Source organism: Oncorhynchus mykiss, chromosome 20 (assembly GCF_013265735.2).
Source record: "Oncorhynchus mykiss isolate Arlee chromosome 20, USDA_OmykA_1.1, whole genome shotgun sequence".
Lineage (NCBI taxonomy): Eukaryota > Metazoa > Chordata > Actinopteri > Salmoniformes > Salmonidae > Oncorhynchus > Oncorhynchus mykiss.
Window position 1 is genome coordinate 18,918,526 of NC_048584.1, and position 13,779 is coordinate 18,932,304.

The following is a 13,779-nucleotide window of genomic DNA, read 5'->3' on the forward strand; positions in this document are numbered from 1 at the left end:
TAAACCTGCATATTTAGTTCAAAGAAATTCCTGTTAGCAGGCAATATTAAACTAGAGAAATTGTGTCACTTCTCTTGCGTTCATAGTAAGCAGAGTCAGGGTATATGCAACAGTTTGGGCCGCCTGGCTCGTTGCTTACTAATTTGCCAGAATTTTAAGTAATTATGACATAACATTAAAGGTGGTGCAATGTAATTTAGACTTATGGATGCCACCCATCAGAGAAAATATGGAACGGTTCCGTATTTCACTGAAATAAATGTTTTATTTTCGAAATGATAGTTTCCGGATTTGACCATATTAATGACCTAAGGCTCGTATTTCTGTGTGTTATTATATTATAATTAAGTCTATGATTTGATAGAGCAGTCTGAGCGGTGGTAGGCAGCAGCAGGCTCGTAAGCATTCATTCAGACAGCACTTTACTGCATTTGCCAGCAGCTCTTCACAATGCGTAAAAGCATTGCACTGTTTACTTCAAGCCTATCAACTCCCGAGATTAGGCTGGCAATACTAAAGTACATATTAGAACATCCAATAGTCAAAGGTATATGAAATACAAATGGTATAGAGAGAAATAGTCCTATAAGAACTACAACCTAAAACTTCTTACCTGGGAATATTGAAGACTCATGTTAAAAGGAACCACCAGCTTTCATATGTTCTCATGTTCTGAGCAAGGAACTTAAATGTTAGCTTTTTTACATGGCACATATTGCACTTTTACTTTCTTCTCCACCACTTTGTTTTTGCATTATTTAAACCAAATTGAACATGTTTCATTATATATTTGAGGCTAAATTGATTTTATTGATGTATTATATTAAGTTCAAATAAAGGTGTTCATTCAGTATTGTTGTAATTGTCATTATTACAAATAAATATATACAGAGGGGCAAAAAAGTATTTAGTCAGCCACCAATTGTGCAAGTTCTCCCACTTAAAAAGATGAGGCCTGTAATTTTCATCATAGGTACACTTCAACTATGACAGACAAAATGAGAAGAAAAAAAATCCAGAAAATCACATTGTAGGATTTTTAATGAATTTTTTTGCAAATTATGGAAAATAACTATTTGGTCAATAAAAGTTTCTCAATACTTTGTTATATACTCTTTGTTGGCAATGACAGAGGTCAAACGTTTTCTGTAAGTCTTCACAAGGTTTTCACACACTGTTGCTGGTATTTTGGCCCATTCCTCCATGCAGATCTCCGCTAGAGCAGTGATGTTTTGGGGCTGTTGCTGGGCAACATGGACTTTCAACTCCCGCCAAAGATTTTCTATGGGGTTGAGATCTGGAGACTGGCTAGGCCACTCCAGGACCTTGAAATGCTTCTTACGAAGCCACTTCTTCGTTGCCCAGGTCTGTGAGAGCCAGAAATCTTGTAGGTGACCAAATACTTATTTTCCACCATAATTTGCAAATAAATTCATAAAAAATCCTACAATGTGATTTTCTGGATTTTTTTCCCTAATTTTGTCTGTCATAGTTGAAGTGTACCTATGATGAAAATTACAGGTCTCATCTTTTTAAGTGGGAGAACTTGCACAATTGTTGGCTGACTAAATACTAAATACTTTTTTTGCCCCACTGTATAAATCGTCCGATTAATCAGTATCGGCTTTTTTTGGTCCTCCAATAATAGGTATCGGTGTTGAAAATACATAAATCAGTCGACCTCTAATTAAGGAAAGAAAATCCACAAATTAACTTTTAACAAGGCACACGTGTTAATTGAAATGCATTCCGAGTGACTACCTCATGAAGCTGGTTGAGAGAATGCCAAGAGTGTGCAAAGCTGTCCTCAAGGCAAAGGGTGGCTACTTTGAAGAATCTCAAAAGTAAAATATATTTTAGATCTGTTTAACACTTTTTTGGTTACTACATGATTGACATGTGTTATTGCATAGTTTTTACTTCTTTACTATTATTCTACAATGTAGAAAATAGTAAAAAATAAAAACCCTTGCATGAGTAAGTGTGTCCAAACCTTTGACTGGTACGGTGTTTTTTTTATTCTGGGGGGGGGGGGGGAGAATAAACAGCTGACTGAAGAGGAGATGGCGGGCATTCGTGTGGCAATTTGACTTTTAAACTCATGGATACACTCGCAATGGCTTCCTGGAATTGTGATGCAATAACTTCCATGGTAATGTATAATGTTCATTCAAATGATGTTAACTGATGTGATTCATGCAATGGAATGTCATTTTTTTGTAATGACAGTTAAGTTGAATCAACAGCACATATTGGTACTAGTGATGCTTATCGGTCTAGGTAAAATTTGCATAATTTAGTGGAATTAAATTGCAGTGTGTGTATTTTTTTTGTCATCATTTATCTTATTTACCACACTCTCACAGCATACAGAGCCTAGTTTATGAAGTGGAATGACCTATCACCTGTCAGACAGCGCGAGAGCTGTCCTGGCACTGGAGTGAAATGTGTGCTTTTAAAAGCCCAGTCATCGAGCAACAAATAACAATTCTAAAATGCAATAACGCGTTAAACTTTGACGGCCACGATAAAAAAGGCTACTATTATTTCTCAATCTCAACTTGTAACATCCCATTTGCAATTTGAGTGCATAGGCTATAAATCAACTGTAGGCAGCACGTTACCCACCACTTTACAATTGTCTGAAAAATTAACGTTTTGCTTTACTTTAAATAATGAGGAATGTATTAGCTTGCATCAAAGTAGTCTAGCCATAATCCAACCATAGAAATGCCAAGGCAATATTTTTATTGACTTCGTGCCATTAACCAGCATTTCTCTCCTGTTCTATTCGTTTTCATATCAACATTATTTCATTGTCCAAAAGCCAAATGCACAATCCTAGTCATATTAGCAATCCATCCTAGTTCTAGCTATTAGATTCCCCCTCTTTCTAATCAGATTTTCAACAGATTTTCATCTCCGTCACGTACGGAACCGCTCGCATTAGGTGCACTATTTAGAAGTGTTTCTCCCTCAAATTGCATTTTAGCAAATGTTTGAAAATTGTTTTTATTAGCTGCTTCATTACATCAATTGCATGTTCAATAATAGGCTATACAGCCTTTTGACTGTGATGGGTACTGGCTTCTATGACTTATATGATAACATAGTTAAAGATATTACAACTGAGGGTATGAAAATGAGTGAGAAAGGGGAACGCAGAAAGTTACCATTCTGTCAGAACAAGTTAAAGTTAGATATGAGATATCTTATGGAGAGAAGGGCCACAGTCTGGTTCAAGTCAACAGGACAGCCATGGGGACTTTGGGCGAGGTCAGGTCAGATGAAGTGAGAAAGAACAGACATCACTAAAGTCCTGTCTAGCAACAGATTTATTGGCTGTCCAGATGTGTAAGGAGACTCAGCATAGCAGGAAGATATAAATGTGTTTGTGTAAATATGTATTTGTCTTATACAGCTGTGTGACCCAGTGAGTGAGTAAACTTGGATTGAACTTCACTAGCCATCTAAGTTTTACTCTGTCAGTTGGCGTTGTTGGCAGGATTCACCACGATTTTCAAATCAAATTTATTTGTCACATACACATGGTTAGCAGATGTTAATGCGAGTGTAGCTAAATGCTTGTGCTTCTAGTTCCGACAATGCAGTAATAACCAACGAGTAATCTAACAATTCCAAAACTACTACCTTATACACACAAGTGTAAAGGGATTAAGAATATGTACATAAAGATATATGAATGAGTGATGGTACAGAACAGCATAGGCAAGATGCAGTAGATGGTATAGAGTACAGTATATACAGTGCCTTGCGAAAGTATTCGGCCCCCTTGAACTTTGCGACCTTTTGCCACATTTCAGGCTTCAAACATAAAGATATAAAACTGTATTTTATTTGTGAAGAATCAACAACAAGTGGGACACAATCATGAAGTGGAACGACATTTATTGGATATTTCAAACTTTAACAAATCAAAAACTGAAAAATTGGGCGTGCAAAATTATTCAGCCCCTTTACTTTCAGTGCAGCAAACTCTCCAGAAGTTCAGTGAGGATCTCTGAATGATCCAATGTTGACCTAAATGACTAATGATAAATACAATCCACCTGTGTGTAATCAAGTCTCCGTATAAATGCACCTGCACTGTGATAGTCTCAGAGGTCCGTTAAAAGCTCAGAGAGCATCATGAAGAACAAGGAACACACCAGGCAGGTCCGAGATACTGTTGTGAAGAAGTTTAAAGCCGAATTTGGATACAAAAAGATTTCCCAAGCTTTAAACATCCCAAGGAGCACTGTGCAAGCGATAATATTGAAATGGAAGGAGTATCAGACCACTGCAAATCTACCAAGACCTGGCCGTCCCTCTAAACTTTCAGCTCATACAAGGAGAAGACTGATCAGAGATGCAGCCAAGAGGCCCATGATCACTCTGGATGAACTGCAGAGATCTACAGCTGAGGTGGGAGACTCTGTCCATAGGACAACAATCAGTCGTATATTGCACAAATCTGGCCTTTATGGAAGAGTGGCAAGAAGAAAGCCATTTCTTAAAGATATCCATAAAAAGTGTTGTTTAAAGTTTGCCACAAGCCACCTGGGAGACACACCAAACATGTGGAAGAAGGTGCTCTGGTCAGATGAAACCAAAATTGAACTTTTTGGCAACAATGCAAAACGTTATGTTTGGCGTAAAAGCAACACAGCTGAACACACCATCCCCACTGTCAAACATGGTGGTGGCAGCATCATGGTTTGGGCCTGCTTTTCTTCAGCAGGGACAGGGAAGATGGTTAAAATTGATGGGAAGATGGATGGAGCCAAATACAGGACCATTCTGGAAGAAAACCTGATGGAGTCTGCAAAAGACCTGAGACTGGGACGGAGATTTGTCTTCCAACAAGACAATGATCCAAAACATAAAGCAAAATCTACAATGGAATGGTTTAGAAATAAACATATTCAGGTGTTAGAATGGCCAAGTCAAAGTCCAGACCGGAATCCAATCGAGAATCTGTGGAAAGAACTGAAAACTGCTGTTCACAAATGCTCTCCATCCAACCTCACTGAGCTCGAGCAGTTTTGCAAGGAGGAATGGGAAAAAATGTCAGTCTCTCGATGTGCAAAACTGATAGAGACATACCAAGCGACTTACAGCTGTAATCGCAGCAAAAGGTGGCGCTACAAAGTATTAACTTAAGGGGGCTGAATAATTTTGCACGCCCAATTTTTCAGTTTTTGATTTGTTAAAAAAGTTAATATCCAATAAATGTCGTTCCACTTCATGATTGTGTACCACTTGTTGTTGATTCTTCACAAAAAAATTGTTTTATATCTTTATGTTTGAAGCCTGAAATGTGGCAAAAGGTCGCAAAGTTCAAGGGGGCCGAATACTTTCGCAAGGCACTGTATATGGCTCTGGGGACACCCGTTCTAATTAAATGGCAGCACATGCAGTCATGAGCAGAGAGGAGAAAACATACAGTTGAAGTCAGAAGTTTACATGCACTTAGGTTGGAGTCATTAAAACTCGTTTTTCAACCACTCCACAAATGTATTTTCAACAAACTGTAGTTCTCAAATCAAATCAAATGTTATTTGTCACATACACATGGTTAGCAGATGTTAATGCGAGTGTAGCAATATGCTTGTGCTTCTAGTTCCGACAATGCAGTAATAACCAACGAGTAATCTAACCTAACAATTCCACAACTACTACCTAATTCACACAAGTGTAAAGGGATAAAGAATATGTACATAAAGATATATGAATGAGTGATGGTACAGAACAGCATAGGCAAGATGCAGTAGATGGTATCGAGTACAGTATAAGGATATGAGATGAGTAATGTAGGGTATGTAAACAAAGTGGCATAAAGTGAGCTAGAGTTGAGTCAGTATGTTGGCAGCAGCCACTCAATGTTAGTGGTGGCTGTTGAACAGTCTGATGGCCTTGAGATAGAAGCTGTTTTTCAGTCTCTCGGTCCCTGCTTTGATGCACCTGTACTCACCTCGCCTTCTGGATTATAGCGGGGTGAACAGGCAGTGGCTCGGGTGGTTGTTCTCCTTGATGATCTTTATGGCCTTCCTGTGACATCGGGTGGTGTAGGTGTCCTGGAAGGCAGGTAGTTTGCCCCCGGTGATGCGTTGTGCAGACCTCACGACCCTCTGGAGAGCCTTACGGTTGTGGGCGGAGTAGTTGCCGTACCAGGCGGTGATACAGCCCGACAGGATGCTCTCGATTGTGCATCTGTAGAAGTTTGAGAGTGCTTTTGGTGACAAGCCGAATTTCTTCAGCCTCCTGAGGTTGAAGAGGTGCTGCTGCGGCTTCTTCACAACGCTGTCTGTGTGGGTGGACCATTTCAGTTGGTCCGTGATGTGTACGCCGAGGAACTTAACTTACTACCCTCTCCACTACCGTCCCATCAATGTGGATAGGGAGGTGCTCCCTCTGCTGTTTCCTGAAGTCCACAATCTCCTTTGTTTTGTTGACGTTGAGTGTGAGGTTATTTTCCTGTCACCACAAGTCAGTTAGGACATCTACTTTTTGCATGACAAAAGACATCAGAAAATAAAATTGTAGAAAATCGTAGAAAAGTATAAACACCATGGGATCACGCAGCCATCATACCGCTCAGGAAGGAGACGCGTTTTGTCTCCTAGAGATGAACGTACTTAGGTGCGAAAAGTGCAAGTCAATCCCAGATGAGCAGCAAAGGACCGTGTGAAGATGCTGGAGGAAACGGGTACAAAATTATTTATATCCACAGTAAAACAAAATCTATATCGACATAACCTGAAAGGCCGCTCAGCAAGGAAGAAGAAACTGCTCCATAACCGTCATATAAAAGCCAGACTATGGTTTGCAACTGTACATGGGGACAAAGATCGTACTTTTTGGAGAAATGTCCTCTGGTCTGATGAAACAAAAATAGAACTGTTTGGCCATAATGACCATCGTTATGTTTGGAGGAAAAGGGGGGATGCTTGCAAGCCGAAGAACACCATCCCAACCATGAATCACGGAGGTGGCAGCATCATGTTGTGGGGCTGCAGGAGGGACTGGTGCACCTCACAAAATAGATGCTATCATCAGGAAGGTCAATTATGTTGATATATTGAAGCATTATCTCAGCACATCAGTCAGGAGGTTAAAGCTTGGTTGCAAATGGGTGTTCCAAATGGAAAATGACCGCAAGCATACTTCCAAAGTTGTGGCAAAATGGCTTAAGGACAACAAAGTCAAGGTATTGGAGTGGCCATCACAAAGCCCTGACTTCAATCCTATAGAACATTTGTGGGCAGAACTGAAAAAGCGTGTGCGAGCAAGGAGACCTACAAAACGGACTCAGTTACACCAGCTCTGTCAGGAGGAATGGGACAAAATTCACCCAACTTATTGTGGGAAGCTTGTGGAATGCTTCCCAAAACATTTGACCCAAGTTAAACAATTTAAAGGCAATGCTACCAAATACTAATTGCGTGTATGTAAACTTTTGACCCACCGGGAATGTGATGAAAGAAATAAAAGCTGAAATGAATCACTACTATTATTCGGACATTTCACATTCTTAAAATAAAGTGGTGATCCTAACTAACTGAATATTTACTAGGATTAAATGTCAGGAATTGTGAAAAACTGAGTTTAAATGTATTTGGCTAAGGTGTATGTAAACTTCTGACTTCAACTGTATGTCAAAACAATTATATTACAGTGACTGCATTTATTTGTCTGGCCAATTATCATAATCCAAAATCCATGACCCTCAAAATCCACAGCCCTACTATTAACTAATTGACCAGCTGGTGATGTCACCAGGTAGGCCAAAAAGTCCATTCCACCAAAACAGGCTGAATTTTCAGGCGTTTTTTTGCAAACAGCTCTTACAATAAAAAGGCATTATCATAATGTTTGTAATTTCACAGTATTATTCCAACCTCTGTGTGGAAATATATATAAAAACAGAAAAATCACATTGACAGCACTTGGCCTTTAACACAATTATTTTTTAAGTAGGTCAAGTGAAGGTAAATGTTCAATGGGAAAACAAGAGGGAAGATATTGGTATGCATGTATAAGTATTTGTCTAATAATCCTAGATCATTTAAAGTAATCAAGGTCACTTGGACCCACCTCCTGCTGCGCCTGGCTGTTGCTGGGCTCCAGTTCCAGGACCTTCTGAAAGCAGCGGCTGGCTGCCATGGCGTTGCCCAGAGACAAGTGACACTTGCCCTCTCGCAGATGGCCCTGTGGTGCAGTGGGTGGAAAGATACTTCTTGGTTAAAGCTGCTGGAGGACGACAAAGGTTTGGTGTGCTCCACATAGGGTTCTCACGATACCAGCATTGTGATTAGAGCCCAACTGATATCGGATATCTGGATCCAATACCAGTTTAAGAGGTTGAAAAATGTGCCAATTAACAACATATCTGCCCAAAAATAGTTTTTAATATGAATGTGAAAAATGTGAATACTTTAATAGGATCTCTATGGGAGGGACAATATGCGGTGTACAGTAGGTAGATGCCCTGGCTGAATTAATAAACGTAGTGTCAATGTAAATATGAAATTGCACTTGTAATGTTGTACTGCCGCTTTAAGAACAGGCAGCGAGATGACAACGTTATATCCGAATCATCACCAGATAGTCATCGCTCTTCTCGAAAGTCTAAGCTATCATCAAAATTTTAAAGCATTTGTACTGATCTTTAACCAAAGCCTAAGTCTCAAATCATTGCAGCACTTTAGTTCACAAGCAATGTTATTCAATACAAAATGTATTGGCTAGATATTTCAAATCTGTATGGTAAGCGATACAACGTTTATGCTTGCCGCACTCATTTGAGTCACTACTCGTTCTAGCTAGTAACATCCTAATCACAATATCAGCACATGGCTTGAATGACAGGCACAGACAATAACTGCAACCAGTGTTATTGTATAACTTTCGCCACCAGTCCTGTCATTAGCAGCACAGACTGCCAGGCATGCTAGCTAAAAAATACAAAAAAAAAAAAATGTGGTATTGTAATACTGGTATCGCGACAACCCTATGCTCGACTCCCAATTCTACAATGACGCCACGGAAGCAAGCAGGCTGAACTCTGACCTTCATGAAACAGTCGTCCAGCCGCACGGCCCGTTGGGAGTCCACCAGGGCCTCTCGGAAGCGGCACAGCATCATGAGAGTGGCCGCCCGGTTTCCATAGTAACTGGCGTTTTTAGGACATGCATCTGACAAAAACAAAAAGGGAACCATATTCTCAATAGTCACGCCTGTAATCAATCACCTTGAAACAACAGTCTATAATTCCAGAGAAACATATCAGCATGTCTGGAAACTGAAATAAAATAGTATTCGCTGAATTTTCAAACTAGTCGTCAATGAGAATTGGCTCTAACGATCCAGTTAAATAAGAAATATCATTTGAGAATCCTTAAAAAAAAAATGTCCCTACACAGTTGCCCTCTACGCTATGGCCTAGCATGTTGTTACTAAACTAGGGTTCAAAGCTAGGGTTGCATTCTCACCAATGGCCTTTGTGTAGTAGTTAAATGCCTCAGAATAATCCTTCTTGACGTAGAAAGCATTTCCTTGATCTTTGAAGCCCTCAGCCTCCCTAAGAGAAAACAAAAGAAACAAATGGAGCATTCAGGCTATGCACGAAAAACAATTATCATGACGTTACCTACAATTCAGCAGTAACTGATATACAATTACGCTTAAGCCAGTTAAGCAGGGGAAAATCTATTGACAAATCCTCTTTACTTGCTAGGTGGTATTTTGATGTCAGCAAAAATATTCAGAGGCAATCTATTTGTGCATAGCAGCCAGGGGATCTCGTAACAAACACATTTTGACCTATGTGAATGAATTGGCTCAGTGTACCAAACGGGAAAGCACACTTGGCATGTTACCTGATTGGAACAAACAGAAACAACTGGCCCAGTGTGAGGACATAGAAGGCACTGGAGCAAAACCAATGAAGGAAGGGGATTGAATAAATATATCATTAAGACATAGGCCTACTACTAGGGGATGTGTAGTCTACTCGATTGGCTATAGCAGCAATTTAGCAACTGTCCCCTCCGTCCCAATTTAAAGTTGTGCCCCTGAGTTTATGGACAAGCAATCCATGCTTTGGTTTGCCTGGCACTGTTTCCAAATGCTAACATTTTAGAATTTGTTAGCACTTTCCGCACATCCTGTCCAAATTATCCAAAAGCACCTAAAAATTGATTGTTACGCTCAGTCACTTACAGCTGATTTGAACATGATGCGAAAGAAATGCTAATAACAGTCACATGACTTGAATGGGATTTGTGACACAAATGCAACCGTGCCAGCCACTGCAAGGGAAACCTTACAGGCACCTGCCTGTAACAAAGAGACGACAAAGAAAGAATTAACAAATATATTTATTAAATAAAGTAACTTATATACAAGTAACAATGGTGTTAGCATTGATGGTGATGAGGGGTGTTGAGAGGTGCCAAAATAAATTAACAAAGTCCCAAAATGCCCCAACAAAAACAACATGTCCGCACGGAGAGTCTCCTCGAAGTATGGGGGAAAGTATTTATTGCCAGGACACATCTGAGCCAAGGTGTGTCCCATCTCGCAGACGACCCTCCCAGCTCCACCCACAAACATTCTATTAGGGAAAACAAGAGCAGAGAAATAATTTGTCAGAGTGTGGGAGAACCCCCCCCAGGGACCACACCAACCAAAAAAGATATCAAAATAATAAAACATATTGCCCTGGTTAAAGCTACCCAGCTACCCCACTGCCCAAGCCAACCTCATTCTCCCCAGACCTCAGCAATCTTTAAGAGGAATTAAAAAAACGAGGACAGCAGGGAACAGATGACAGGAGCGACAAGATAACATAAAATACAGTTTCCAGGTTACGTGGACAAAAAGCATACGTCACAACACTCAGGGACTACACGCATGAGAAATCACATGTCCACGTAACCAGAACCAGATGCGTTCAGGAACAGTGCGCACGAGAGAGCATCATCAACAATATTATCAGACCCCCAGATGTGCCACACACTGAGATGGAATGCCTGTAAGAACATTATTCTCTGGTCAGGAGACAGACATCAAGAAGGTGAGAGGGTTATGGTTGGTGTAGACCACATTTGGTACTACACCCGACATACACCTTGAAGTCTTGCAGCACCCAAGTGAGTGCTAGAGCTTCTATTACCACCACGGAGTAGTGATAACTGATAACGGTCAAACTTCTTGGAAAAGAAACCAACGGGCCTCAACACCGGACACATCTGCTTACAGCAGGACTGCACTTGCAGTGACTCGCATCTACCTGCAAGGTCAATGACAAATCCACGCCAGGAGCAGCCAGCAACGGACTGGAGGTAAGCAAACTCTTCACATCAAAAGTCTGCTTACAGGAAACCAGACGTAAAACGCATTAGCTTTCAGCAAATCTGTCAGGGGAGCGACTACGGTAGAGAAGTTCCTACAGAAACTACGATAACCAATCATTCCCAAGAAACGCATTTAGTTCTTTATTAGTAATTGACGGTCGAAAATCATCAACAGCTATCACTTTAGCCTGAACAGGACGCACTTCACCCTTCCCAACCACCTTACCAAGGTACGTAAACATCATCTGAGCAAACTCACTCTGCCAAGTTGATAGTGAGGCAACCCACAGCCAGGTGGTCGAACAAGGCTTGAATACGGGAGAAAACCCAATCCATAAGGTGCTGAAAAGTGGCAGGTGCATTACAGGCCGAAACTAATAACCGAATATGAGTACAGACCGGAGGGCGTAATAAAAGGCAGAGAATTCAGATGCCCTACACCTGCCAATTGACCTTTAACATGTCAAACTTGTTCACAAACTTTGCTTCTCAACCTGATTAACGCAGTCCTCCATCTAAGGAAGAGGAAATGAATGAATCTGTACAAAATCGGTTTGTCCCATCCGGTTTACTGACCAAGATACAGGGAGAACCCCAGCAGGAAAAAGAAGGCTCTGCAATATCATTCTCCAGCATCCAGAAAACGACATTTCTCTGGAGAAACTATAGAACCACTGACGGATGGGGTCCGCATCCCTAACATTATGTTGTATTAAGTTTGTACGTTTAGGCATATCAGAAGAAAAAAATAATAATTGGAAAACTCAGAATAAGACCGACCAACTCGTCTTGCCTATCAGCAGGTAGATGAGCAAGGCGGCTATCCAAAACACCCAGTGACTCTACATTTTTCAATCTACCCTGCAGTACGCAATCGTCAGGACATCCTCACCATGCACGTACAATTATTTTTTTATTAACTAGGCAAGTCAGTTAAGAACGAATTCTTATTTTACCCCGGCCAAACCCGGACGCCCTGGGCCATTTGTGCGCCGTCCTATGGGACTCCCAATCACGGCTGGATGTGATGCAGTGCCTTAGACTGCTGCGCCACTCGGGAGCCTTTCACCAGTTCAGAATCCAACATCAGTTTACGCAATGGAAATGAGTGTTCGACCCGATTCCCCTAATTGAAACACGATTCCCTGAATCAGTCTCAGCAAAGAAAGGTAACAGACTAACAAACAACTCAGCCACCTGTGTCCCTCAAGATCTACACTGGCACGTTACTTCCTAACAGACACACAAAACCCTATGTAATGAAAGGTAAATCATTTGGGTCAACTGGGACTTTAACATGCACCTGGGCATAAGACGAAGTGACCGGAGTGAACGGATGTGAGACTGGCGCTTCCATCGCCGTAGGCTTAGGTTTAACGTTAGCGCCAGTACTGAATTTACCCTTAGAGAGAACAGGACATTTGTTTTTTCAATGACCTGAACCCTGACAGTAATGTCACTTGACTGAAGTCAGCTTTACCATGGGAGCCAGGCTCAACTCTAGATGAATGAAGCTCTGCCCGTGAACCAGAGTGTCTCGTTGGTCGAGGCTCAAATCTCTCCAAACGCCCCCACTCAATCCGAATACAGGGCTCTGCAAAGCCACTTATTTGAGTCAAAACATACTCGTCCGCCAAAACCTCAGCTTCAGAGACAGTCTTCACTTTTCGTTTGTTAATTGATCTGCGTTTGTGTCCTTAAATTGTTCTAGCATAATCAGATCACACAGCCCATAGAAAGTCTTAACCACAGAGGAACACCTGCGATTAAACTGTGAAGATAACTTTAGCTCAAATTCAACATGAGGCTGTTTGTTTATCATCCCTTTTTAAAGTTCTAAATTGTTGGCAGTAAGCATCAGGAACCAATTCGTAAATCTGTAACAGCCATTGACCTCATAACTGACAACATTGGCTACACCAAAGTGCTGAATATGTTTCCTGTGCTTTACCAGTCAACACACACAGCAACATTAAAGTGTGATTAGAATCAGGTCAACTCCTAGTGCTAGAAACTTACTCTAACAATGAAAAGAATGTGTCAGGGTCCTTTCATTAAATTTTGGCAACAGCTGTAAGTTTCCAACAATATCAAGTGTGTCCGGGGCAGGAACGAAAGAGGAATCGAAAGGTGAATCAGGGTCACATTACATAAGCAAACTCTCGAGAACTTTCCTTCCCTAACCAATTCTAACCACTCGTAGCAGCTTGATTTTAGCGAGCACCAAATACTCTAAATTCCAATTCCTTGTCATGCTTAACACAATCAGCGCACTACAAATCCTATTTGAATTCCAATTCCTTATCATGCTTAACACGATCAACGCGCTACAAATCCCATTTAAATTCCAAGTCCTTAACACGACTATGCTCAAGCTGTAACAGAAGCAGTTATTTCTGCTGTTCAGAAGAAAGACTAC

General features: G+C 40.9%; 1 protein-coding gene across 9 annotated transcripts in view; it reads right to left on the reverse strand.

The window, feature by feature from the left end:
* Nucleotides 1-13,779, reverse strand: part of LOC110499157 (dnaJ homolog subfamily C member 7) — a 113,798-nt gene that overhangs the window by 28,456 nt on the left and 71,563 nt on the right. For 5 of the 9 annotated variants that reach the window (XM_036955924.1, XM_021576108.2, XM_036955920.1 and 2 more), the window contains 3 exons: nucleotides 9,495-9,583; nucleotides 9,073-9,197; nucleotides 8,098-8,211 (listed from right to left, as the gene is read on the reverse strand). In XM_036955924.1, coding sequence (XP_036811819.1) covers nucleotides 8,098-8,211; nucleotides 9,073-9,147 — 189 coding nt within the window. In that variant the 5' untranslated portion in view covers nucleotides 9,148-9,197; nucleotides 9,495-9,583. Of the gene's footprint in view, nucleotides 1-7,949; nucleotides 8,212-9,072; nucleotides 9,198-9,494; nucleotides 9,584-10,224; nucleotides 10,342-13,779 lie in introns of those variants that run through there. The other 4 variants (XM_021576107.2, XM_036955922.1, XM_036955923.1 and 1 more) reach the window with 2 other exon arrangements.